Genomic DNA, 12318 nt, shown 5'->3' on the forward strand with positions numbered 1-12318 from the left:
CGAAGTGGACACAGAATGAAACTCTTATAACTCTCAGATTACTTCTTTGATCACAGTTAGATATGAGTTTCTCCAACAATGAATTGCTTAAGCCTGTCATTCTGCCCTCTAAAAAGTAATTCAGGAGACCTGCTATCACAACTTAAAGGATTAGTTCACTTCTGAATGAAAATTTCCTTATAATTTACTCACCCCCATGTCATCCAAGATGTTCATGTCTTTCTTTCTTCCGTCGAAAAGAAATTAAGGTTTTTGATGAAAACATTCCATGATTATTCTCCTTATAATGGACTTCAATGACCTCCAAATGGTTGAAGGTCAAAATTACAGTTTCAGTGCAGCTTCAAAGGGCTTTAAACAATACCAGATGAGAAATAAGGGTCTAATCTAACGAAACGGTCGGTCATTTTCTAAAAATAAAATTAAATATTTATGTTTTAACCATAAATGCCCATCTTGAACTAGCTCTCTTCTTCTTCTTCTTCTCTATTTGATTTCCAGCAGTGTATACGCCAGTGGCGTAGCCACGGGGGGGCCTGAGGGGGCCTAGGCCCCCTCATTAACATGCAGGCCCCCTCAGATTTCAGAGCGATTTTTTATTTTTTATGTTGATTTGTTACACTGATGCATATGCTGCGCGGTAAAATGCAACAGCTGTTTTTAGACTTATTGGTTTGATTATTTCACATGTAGCCTCTGCTTTTATATATTTGCGCGTGAGAGTTCGTTATTATGCGGTGAGTGGCAATGTGAAGCGGCACCCGAGGCTTCCCGTTTCCAGGACGCGCATCTCAATGCAGCGAAATCCGGTGGTTGCTCGGGTTCCTAACTCTCATTTGTTTTAACCAATAAAAAGTCGTTAGAGAATCAAGAACCTCTGACTGCAGCGCACACGGCTTTCTTCTCGTCATTATAGTTAATTTGAGGCAGTTTCCGTGGCGTTATTTTCTCTTGCAGATATTGCGTGCGCGGCTGTGCGCGCTCAAACTTTGTTAGCCTATATGTAAATCAAACATGCTTTTTCTCTAGAATTGCCTTTTCTCCTGGATTTAATGTTGCTAGAAGCTATTAACCATGAAACTTACATAACTGACTGTTAAAACAACACCATATTGTAAAGAATTTAAGTATTTTTTATATAATAACTCCATGTACAAATTATATAATTTTCAAACTTAGCCTACTTTAGTCAGCCAGCTATCTAGTTATTTTTATTATCTATTTAATATATATTTTTAAAGTTATATATTTAAAGTCAAGTCCTTATTGTAGCCTAAATGCTTATTGAATGATTATATTTAGCTAACCACTACCGATCATCAAATAGTACAATATCAGCATGAGTGTAATCAAAATGATTATGAGTCTGGATAATCTGTATTTTTTTAGAATAGAAATAACGTTTTTTTCCACGATTCAAAAAGCAAATTACACAAACAAAACATGTAGGGATAATTTACTTTAGGTTCTGACAAAATGTTTTATTGTTTAAAATTAATTTATAAATGGTTTATGGTCTGGTCTATGTATCCCTGCCTCTGCTGAATTATCTTTATCCCTGGTGGGGATAAAAACATATCCCTCCTGGGTGATGCTACTCCACAAACCACCAACAGAGCATATAAAATACCAAAAATAAAAATCGTTTTTTTTTTTTTTTAAACATCGCCGAGTAAAACGCTGCATTTATATAGAACTGTCTCTTTACGACACAACAAACGGAACACTTTTCAGACGCGCATTCCGACTTCGCCTCAGCGCCAGACGCAAGTCAAACGAACGCAGAAAAGGTAGGCTACAGGTGACGACGAGGGAGCTTCAGTTGAACAACAGTGAACTGCGGTCAGATGATATGATGTCAGGCTATGTCGGTAAAACTCAGAAAAAATAACACGACTGTCCAATCAGTCGTTATACTGTGCTCGTGGCGCGCGCTCAAGAATTGCATGCGCAAATGCGCCAGCGCGCGCTGCATAATTACTTTATTATAGCTTAAATAAAGCGCAATAGAAACTACGAGCAATGACCGTCGTTTGAAAATGAAATTGCCAAACATGCGATTAAAGCTGCCTCAAAACTGTGCATGCATGTATTTGTTGACATGGTTTTAAAGCTATTGTTATCCAATTTGTTGGTCTTGTAGGCTACACCAAGGAAATCTAAATGTTCTCGGGGGAGCATGCCCCCTACACCCCCCTAGCAAACTACTTTTTATGACCTCGGTAATTATGAAACTCTGCGTACATGTTCTATAAATTCTATCTAATGAAATCTGAGGTAAACGTGTATTTCTATAAATGTGCGCACTTTGAGAGTAAAAGTTTGTATGTGTAGCCTATGCACTGTGATCAAAAATAAATGGGACCAAACGCGATTGAATGTAAAGGTTTGTGTCTCATTATTCTATTAATAACCACCGATTGATTTTCCATTTCTTTTAGAAATTAAGAATTATTAGTGTCATTGTAGTCATTATTTGTGTCATATATATATATATAGTGGCCCCCTCATTTTTAGATAGGCCCCCCCAAAAATAAAATTCTGGCTACGCCACTGGTATACGCTGCTAAGTGTATTACTGCCCTCCTCAGGTCAAAGTGTGAACTAAATTGTCATATACAATATGCTAGTGCAAGTATATAACAATTAGTTGTAACGTCTGGACCAATCAGGCACACAAAATTATTCAATATATTTAATGAATTACCTATGAACTAACTTTATCAAAGTTCTGTGAACCCATCCCCCTAAAACTGCAACCAGCATCCCAAATGTAGCTAACACACAGGCAGAACTAGGTGTCCTGTTACAGATACATGGTACTTTTATGATCAGAAAGAATGCTGTAGAGACTAGTGACAAATAAACTCTCTTAATCCTATGCATTCTCTATATAACCACTTGGGAAATGTATAAACATGTATCCAATTTTCCCATCTCATGACTTTCCTTTTATAGGCTTTATTCTATGTATTAATTCTCTCTTTTGAACTATTTTGGTATTAATGTTCCATAGTTGCAAATGTATAGATAACTGAAATCACACTGGTAGCATGTTTGGTATCTACGGACTCCAACTTTCGTTTCCTATGTGGAAATTTATGTTACATGTTACTAACTCTGTGACACATTAGTATTATAAGAATCTAGAAGGTTCTTTTCTCATTCATCCAATCCAGTGTCTTATGCTAATATCTTGCTACAGAACAAAGACTCGTAAAACTTCCCTCCGAGGGGGCAACTCCTTATTGGCTCAGACACCTTAAGAGGGTGTGACATCTTCACCCCTTATATTCACTGATCACAAGATCAAATCTCTCTTCTTCTTCTTCTTCTTCTCTTTTACTGACAAATGCTGATGTCAAGATGACACTGTAAGAAGCTAGAAGCTTCTAAGGAACCCCAAGCTTGTGCCAGGCCTCGGCCTAGACCTTCCATTCACCAAAGATCCTCTGAATCCAACTGGTTCTCTTTTTCATCAAGACAATATCAGCAAAGATTCAACGGAAGCCTCCACAAATTGCATCAGGACAGTTTTAATTCAACTTGGAGAGACATGCAAGTATCAAACTTAGTCTCATTATCGGATACATTGAGTATCCTTACCCCTTTTAAAGAAGGGCCTGTTAAAACTAAACTGATGGTTTGCTCAAGGCTGTTGATCTGCTGAATGTCCAACAATGCTTTAACTTCTTGCTTCCTGTACTATGCTTTAGCTCTCTCTCTCTTGGTAAACTGTATGCATGTATGTGTGTGAATGTTAGAGTAGTTAAGTGATTAGTCTAGTTAATAAAGTCTTGTTCATGTCACACGTACAGTTGTCTGTGTTTTGTGCTCACATACTGGAGTCCCTATTCATGTCGACCCTGACTACAGGCTTTTAGTAGTACTGTACAATAAGATTGTTATTTCCCATAACCTGGACATGAACATTTCTTAGAATTAATAAACAATTAACACTGTGTGTTCATTGGACAACTGGTTAATTGATTGTAATATTAATTTTATTACATTAAGTTAATTGTATTAACTGATCCAAATATTAATAATTAATTATAACTAGTTATGATTAACTATTCATATTTATTTTGAGCTAATTTGCTACATACTGTAGTTCAAACTTTGACCTGCGGAGGGCAGTAATACATTTAGCAGTGTCTACACCAGTGGTCTCAAACTGCCGGCCCGCGAGCCATTTACGGCCCCCTCTCCCCCTCCACCCGGCCCGCAACTGATCTCAAAAATAAAACATAATCCAGCCCGCTAAATTATTATTATTATTATTATTATTATTATTATTCTCTAGTTGCTACCTGTCTGATATGCAAAGAAAAAGTCGCAGCTCTAATTGGCCATTCACATATCGCATCACATAAGCGGCCATGCCGCTTTCTCCTTCTTTCCAAAGTGCTTTCGCTCCCGTGGCGTCTGTCCACGATGACGAGGAGGTTTCAGCAAAAGAAAAATTGATTTTCATCTCACCGTGGAAAAACGAGGGCGCCGCACCGCATGTGCTTCGTGACCGCATCGCTTCTATTAGGAGCGTACTTGCCTAAATTACAGTAAAAGCACTCGCGCAAGTCGCGAGCGTCGATTTAAACCACCGAAACGCGTCCAATGCTACCAATAAAAGTTACCAATGCTAAAACGGCATCCTGGAAAAATGTGGCTCAGCTGTGTGAGCAGAAGTGCTGCAGGTATCTGACAAGAAATAGAATTGTGTACAAATGTGTTCAGGGATTGCATTTGTACAGTACAGTGTTGTTCAGTGCAAGATTTTTATGTTATTTAAGCTAAAATAAAGTAAGGGAAAATATTTGCACTAACTGTTAAAAACTAATCCTGTATGTAACAATGAGAGACTGCTGTTTACATTTTTTTAAGTATGGTATAAAATATTTTTTGAGACCCCTGGTCTACACTGCTGGAATTCAAATAGAGAAGGAGAATAGAGCTAGTTCAAGATGAGCATTTATGGTTAAAATGTATAATTTTTATTTTTTATTTATTTATTTTTTTAGAAAATGAGTGATGGTTCCTCTAGATACAGAAACTATAATTTTGACCTTCAACCGTTTGGAGGCCATTGAAGTCCACTATAAGGAGAATAATCCTGGAATGTTTTCACCAAAAACCTTAATTTCTTTTCGACTGAAGAAAGAAAGACATGAACATCTTGAATGAGATGGGGGTGAATAAATTATCAAGAAATTTTAATTTGAAAGTGAACTAATCCTTTAAATGAATGGTTTTAAGTTAAAAATGATAATTTAGTTATTTAATCAAACCTTTTAAGTTGCAAACATTATTTTATTTAGTTTAGTATGTGACATAATTGACATAATAATGTTGATCATTACATTAAATAAATATTGTAATTTAAACTCAGTTAAATTTTAACTGAACTCCTTGATAAGCACTGACCGTATTCTTTATAGGCTACTTAAGTACAAGTTCAAAGTAAAACTCTATGAACCGCTCAACATACTGTACAGAGCTGTCTGACATAGTGTAGGGCAGGCAATAAATTCTTCCATGGCCAGATGTGCCATAGGCCTATACATAACACTACAGCTCTCTGGGTGAATACATCCACATCCCGCATTATGGTACAATGGCTTGACACAAATTGTACTGGTGCAGATTCAGGGCTTAATTCTGTGTAGACATAAATTCATCCACACGTGAAATTAGTTTATCTCATAGGTATTAATTTACTTTGCAGATGCACACAACTACCCCCAGCCTACAACTTTGGCACACTGCCTGTTTATTTAACTGACCAACTATAGAAATCTAGCAAAGCTGCACAACGCACTGTAGCTTCCCTATTCTACTTGTGGAACGAACGCGGCGCCAGTTTCGTTTTTTTCCGTAAGTAGAATAGGGAAGCCGTAGGACATACAGCGTAAGCGTTTTGAAGAATGCAGAAACGGGAAGTACGTTCAAGGCGATATTTTGTGTTTATAAAGCATATACAGTTGTATTTTTTTTTCGAAAATGACCGATCGTTCTGCTAGATAAGACCATTATTTCTCGTCTGGGATCGTTTAAAGCCCTTTGAAGCTGCACTGAAACTGTAATTTTGACCTTCAACCGTTTGGAGTCCATTGAAGTCCACTATATGGAGAATAATCCTGGAATGTTTTCATCAAAAACCTTAATTTCTTTTCAACTGAAAAAAGAAGGACATGGACATCTTAGATGACATGGGGGTGAGTAAATTATCAGGAAAAGTTTATTTAAAAGTGGACTTATCCTTTAATACATTAAATTAGTATTTCGCAGCATGCAAATTTATGCTTACACAGAAGAAAGCCTGCCTAAATGACATTGATTAATTTTCATTCATTAAATTAATATTATTATTATTTTTACATTTATATTTTAACCTAAACATTACATTTCTAAACCTTAGCCTCTTGTTAAACGCTTTAACATTATCGAGTTCCCGCTTGTGGTCTCAATCCCGTCGTTTTGCTTTTTACTCTGTTTTATACGAATAAAGGCCAAAACCACATCTAAATTACTGTGACTTTTTTGTGACTGGCTCTGTTAGGTGTTTTATATTGTTTTATATTGAGAAATTGTTTGGGATTAGGAGTCACTTTATAGGCTATAGCATATTCTATGCTGTTCAAATTGGAATACCAACATTTGTTATGATGACAAAATTATACCCCAATATGTGATTTTCATGAAGACAAAATTCCCATACCCTTTGCCTCAGTGGAGGTTTGACATGAAATATTTCTCAATTCTCATTGAAAGGAATTTGTTATGGCCGCGTCGCTGGACATTAATGCTTTATGTTGCTTAATCCTAAAACAACAACCAGGGAGAAACTATTTTCTCGCACATTTTCTTGTCATCAACAGCATGCTAAGACAACGTAAACAAAGTGGAAGGACAATATTTTTATGTTAAGCGTTTACAACAGTTTTCTATAAATGGAAAATGCTGAACGTTGAAAGCACAATGCCTTCATAGTTAGCCTGACCTGCTTGTCTGCATATCTTTATTGGTCATTTAATATCAGTGTCTTAATGCATTAAGCGTTTTCTTCATAACTTTTATGTTCATGTTTTATTTTCTAGGAAAATGTTTAACGTGTTATTGTGTTCATAGTGGGCTGCTTATAAGGTGTAGTGAATTTGCTCCTCCAATATCACCTACATTAAACCACATTAAGCATTTTTCATGTTAAGCACGAATGTCTCGCTTCGCTGGACGTGTTTGCCGCCAGTATAGCATTCTCTTGGATATGCGGCAGTATTGGACCTCTCATGAGTGAGAATGGGGTGGAAATCAAGTCAAGTATTATCATGTTTCAGAGACATGGCTCTCGAAAGTGTGGGAGAAAGAACAATTTTACAAAAGAAAACTTGTAAATTGACATTTCTTCGACTTGAATTTCTCCTTTTTAAATTTTGGTTTATAAAGCTGCAAAACATAATAAACAAAAATCTGAAAAGATCTCAATATTTATTTTATGCACATGAAATTTGTATATTCGGTTTGAATATAAATTTTGGTATTCAACATAGCATTTAAAAATACAACCGTTCATTTTTTGTTTTTTCTTGACGTGGTTAAAAAACGAAAAAGGAATGGAAGCAAAAGTACACAGACCCTGGGGGGACAGCTAGAATATTTTAAACTTGCGCTTGAAAGGGTTAATGTACTTGCTAAATATGTTACATTTAGCATGTTATGATAGTTGAAATAGTTTTAACTGATAACATTTTAACTGAAATAGATAAGATTATTAGTTCCAGGGCTACAACTAATGTAGTTGGAGTGACTTTAATTTTTTTTTTTAGTAATCAACTTTTAAAAATTGTGTTTGAGTTCCTCTAATTCAATATAGTTTTTTGGTTGAAAATAACTTCATTTGAAGGAAAAAAAAAAAAAAGAAAAAGATACAGATGGTTGCTTTAACTTTTTTTAAAACCTTATTTTTAGAGTGTTTTTGAAAATCACTTCAGTGGCAACATACTTCACTCTATACAAATAATGTCAAAATCACTTAGGACACAATGAATTTATCTGTTATTTGTTTATCTGTTAAGTGTCCATTTACAATTATTTTATATGTAGTCATATTAAGTGAAACGGTTTTGACTTTAAGTTTTGAAATCATAACACTATTGTTAAGATCTCTACAGCACATATTCATTGGCAGACATTATTTTAGTCATTTTCAGCAGTTTGTGTGCAGCAGGACTTCTGTATTCAGTCAGTTAAACTGTTAATCATACTGTCTGTTTCCAAAATAAATGAACAAACAAACATTATGACCAGTGTTGGGTAAAGTTACTAAAAGTAATGCATTACAATATTATGTTACTCTCTAAAAAAAGTAACTTTTCATGAAAAGTAGTGCATTACATTACTTTTCCGTTATTCTCATTGAGTGCACGTTCTTAAGCCGGTGATTGGACTGCGGGATGAAAATAACAGCGTTTCGACGACATGGCGACAAACACACTCTACAAACGTAACTCTTGTGTATTCCTGTGGGCGGAGGTTAGTCAAAAAACTGTTTTAGTGACGTCATTAAAGAAGGAAGTAGAGGGATGTAGTCCAAACTGGCCGTTCGATGTAGGCGACTTCTGTTAAATAAAATATCTCGCTTGGCATTGAACTTTGAGCTTTAACATTTTACAGATTTTATTTATACTCTAACAACAACATTACACACTAACTAAAGTTTGAAACATGGGATCACGAAGAACGGGACCTTTAAGGCTAACCAAGTTTTATGCAAAAAATGCCTTTTCTGAGAAACTTTTAGCCGCTAGAGACCAGGGCCCGTATCCCTAAAGAATTTTTGTGCAAAAAGTGGCTCCTAGCGGCCAAATTCTAATAAAATTCTCAGAGTCATGACGTTTTCTTAGAATTTCCCCTAAAAGTGACACGAAAATCCCAGTTAATATAAAAGCTATTCCTCAAGATTCCTAGCGCTTAAAAGGGCTCCTAAGGCGAGATCTGCTAAGAGCAGGGAAGAGGACTTTTAGTGGCTTAGGAGTTCCCCTAAGCAGCTGCACAAAATGGCCAACAGAGGAGGCAGGAGAGATGTCCTGCAAACACTGGATGACAGGGAATTATTGAGACGCTACAGATTGGATCGTGCAGGAATCATGTTTGTGGTGGATCTCCTTAGAGATGCAATTACTTCACCAACTCGACGCCACAACGCTATTACACCGGAGAAGAAAGTAATCACAAGCCCTGAGGTATTTGGCAACAGGGAAAATGCAACAATGCAGCAGTGATGACTTGGGTCTGTCCCAATCCTCTGTCAGCAGAGTCATCACCCAAACACTGACAGCTTTGTCACAACCTAATATTGTGACACAATTTGTTTCATTCCCGCTGGATGCCCGCACTTTACACACACATAAAAGGGCATTTATGGACATTGCAGGATTCCCTGGCATTGTGGGTGTAATTGATGGAACACATGTGAGAATAATTGCGCCATCAGAGGACGAGGCAGTCTTTGTTAACAGGAAGAATTTCCACAGCATCAATGTGCAAATAGTGTTCAATGCGGCCTGTAAGATTTTGGACATTGTGGCTAAATGGCCAGGCTCCACACATGATGCGAGAATGCTCTCCGAGAGTGGCATCAGACAGCTTTTTGAGAGACGCTATGTGCCAGCTAATTGCCACTTGTTAGGGGACAGTGTCTACCCATGCAAACCATGGCTCCTTACACCTTACCTCCAGCCACGCCAAGGGCCCCAATTAAACTATAACAGGTAAGCCAAACAATACAAAAATCATGGAAATGAAATGCAAGCAATATGTTAGAGCATCCAAGTAGTGCAATATTTCCATCAAATAATTAAAGGTCTGTATTCTATTGTAGGGCCCACAAGACAACAAGAGCGGTGGTGGAGCGTGGCATAGGCCAGCTTAAGAGGCGCTTTCATGTTCTCCACAGAGAGGTGCGGCTGAGGCCTGAAAAAGTCAGCAAAGTCATCATAGCCTGTGCAATATTACACAATATTTGCAAGGTTAGACAAATTGCAGAACCTCTGGAGGATGGCGATGAGGATGAAGACAATGATGAGGATGGTGGTGAAGAAGATATTCACATTCCACAGGGGAACCTAGCCCAAAGTGGACTGCCTTACAGGGCAAACTTCACAAATTTACATTTCAGGCAAGCTGTAGCCCCATGTCATTTGAGAACTTGTGATGGTATTAAGAACTACCACAGTTTTACTGCACAACACCTGCAATTGTTAAATGCAATACACAGAACACAATCTGTAAATGGTTTATTTTTTAGGTGTTCAATTTTAAGGCGGTAGTACTCCTCCTGAAGGGAAAGGACTTTTTTTTGTTGTTCAAACACATCAATTGTGAGTTGCAATCTTCTCTCCTGCAGGGATGCTGACGGAGCAGGTGCTTCGGATGGGAATGGTGTTTGATCCGCCGGGCTATCCTGAGTAGCAGCTGCAGATGGTTCAGGCGGCAATCTTGTCGGGAAACTTGATGGGCCCGGTTCTTGTGATGGCTCCATGCTACAGAAATACATAGGCCTAGTTTAATTATTGTTTTGATTAAATTAATTTAATACAATGAGCATGGATAACACATGAAATGGCTGTTTATTCTGCAATGAATAAACACTGTTGATATGAATAACCCTGTGTCCTACCTTTGCTGCATTTCAAGGGCCTACATCATTGACGTGTCAATGCCTGTTGGCAGCCCGGTGACACTGACCTCAGAGTGTCCCAGGACTTGAAAGACAGTGTCGGCCACCTGGGACAGCCGCTTTGCAGGTGGTCCACCCCTTAGAAAGAAACAGTCAATGAACACAGTACTTAGGCATGTAAATTAACTTTGCCAGCAGGAGCAAGTTGCCAGATTATGTGGTCGGCTATAGTATTTTGCTCACCTGTGAGTGAGGATTCCCGCTTTGTGTGCTGCAATCTCATCTTTTGCCTTGGACTGCAGCACATACCACCTTTTCTCACAATCGTCGCCTGTCCGCACCACCGGTGGAAAAGAGGCATTGATTGTTTGGGATATTGTGTCCCAGGTGCGCCTCTTGCCTTGGCTAGTGACAGTTGGGTCAAATTTTCCTCGTAACATACTTTTATGTTCGTTCACCAACTGGGCCAGCAACAAACCTTGCTCCTCAGTCCAGTTCGGCTTGCGATTCCTTTTTTTCTCCATTTTCTGTGTTTGTAGGATATTTGTTAACAAGCCTTCATAAATAGACCAGCCAGCAATCACAGACATTGATAAAAGCTGAGCCGTGTTACCCTCGTTAAGACCACACTGAGTTGTAACGTTGTAATTTCTACTTCATTAAGGACAGCCCCTTGAGATAGGCCATCTTGTTTTCAATGGGGTCCATATGGGAGTGAAAGTACAAAATATGCCAGCTAGGATATTAATCTGAGCAAATAAGACAGGAATCATTATTTGAACAGGGTGTAATGAGCTTAAGTTTTCACATATTTTAGATTCTAATGTTAGGCTATAACCCCTACAGCTTACTATTCATTTTCCAGATATTTTCTTGAATGTGAAATATTATTTACAATTACAGTCTGCATAAGATTAGAGTATATAATTATTGATTTGAGGGTACATCCTTTGCTCATTATCACCAAAAGTTCATTTTCATCAAACTTGTAGGATCAACCAATCACGGCTTTTGAAATGATGACTCATACCTAGCAACGGGGTCAACCACACCTCCTCACTAAGATAGGATTTTCCATCCATTCCTTGCTCAGAGTTCACTGAAAATGTTCTGGAATCACTTCTAAGCTAAAACTCCTGGCAAGGAATTTTTAGGTTAAGTTAGGAGCTCTCTGAGAGGATTCTCAGAATCTTTAGGGATACGGGCCCTGGACCCTCCATCTACACCTGGTGCTCAAGTGCTCTGATCCTGAGTTGTGCCTGTACAGTTTCACTCAAAGACAGAAATTAGTCAGTATAACACAGTGGGCATTTCCTTCCACACAGTGTCATCATTTGATGCAGCATAAGTTCTCTCGAAAGGGAACATCTCAGGTTATTACTGTAACCTTTGTTCACTGAGAAGGGAACAAGACACTGAGTCCCTTTGCCATATTTCATGAATGCCTGTGAGGACCTTGCTTCTAATATGTACCAGCTTCCCTATGTGGCTTCTGTGGTGCACGGTCACACGTCACATGGTGATGTGGCACCAATCAGAATTGGACTAGTTGTGCAGCACACGTGACCTACAACATGCATAAACCACTTTCTAATAGTTTGGACCAGATCCAAACTCTATGTTCGCTCTTGAGCCAGTGTTGC

General features: G+C 38.0%; 1 protein-coding gene across 1 annotated transcript; it reads left to right on the forward strand.

The window, feature by feature from the left end:
• Window positions 1-9417: 9417 nt before the first annotated feature.
• LOC125278392 (putative nuclease HARBI1) lies at window positions 9418-11124 on the forward strand. Its single transcript, XM_048207536.1, has 2 exons — window positions 9418-9767; window positions 9878-11124. The coding sequence occupies exons 1-2, from the start codon at window positions 9418-9420 to the stop codon at window positions 10323-10325; spliced, it is 798 nt and encodes a 265-aa protein (XP_048063493.1). The 3' UTR covers window positions 10326-11124.
• The last annotated feature ends 1194 nt before the right edge of the window (window positions 11125-12318 follow it).

The sequence above is a fragment of the Megalobrama amblycephala genome, linkage group LG1 (assembly GCF_018812025.1).
Source record: "Megalobrama amblycephala isolate DHTTF-2021 linkage group LG1, ASM1881202v1, whole genome shotgun sequence".
Classification (NCBI taxonomy): domain Eukaryota; kingdom Metazoa; phylum Chordata; class Actinopteri; order Cypriniformes; family Xenocyprididae; genus Megalobrama; species Megalobrama amblycephala.

Bases quoted from the DNA above. Each gene is read 5' to 3' on its own strand.
- LOC125278392 (XM_048207536.1), top strand. From the start codon at position 9,418: ATGGACATTGCAGGATTCCCTGGCATTGTGGGTGTAATTGATGGAACA. The intron at 9,768-9,877 runs GTAAGCCAAACA...ATTCTATTGTAG, and splicing joins CCCCAATTAAACTATAACAG to GGCCCACAAGACAACAAGAG.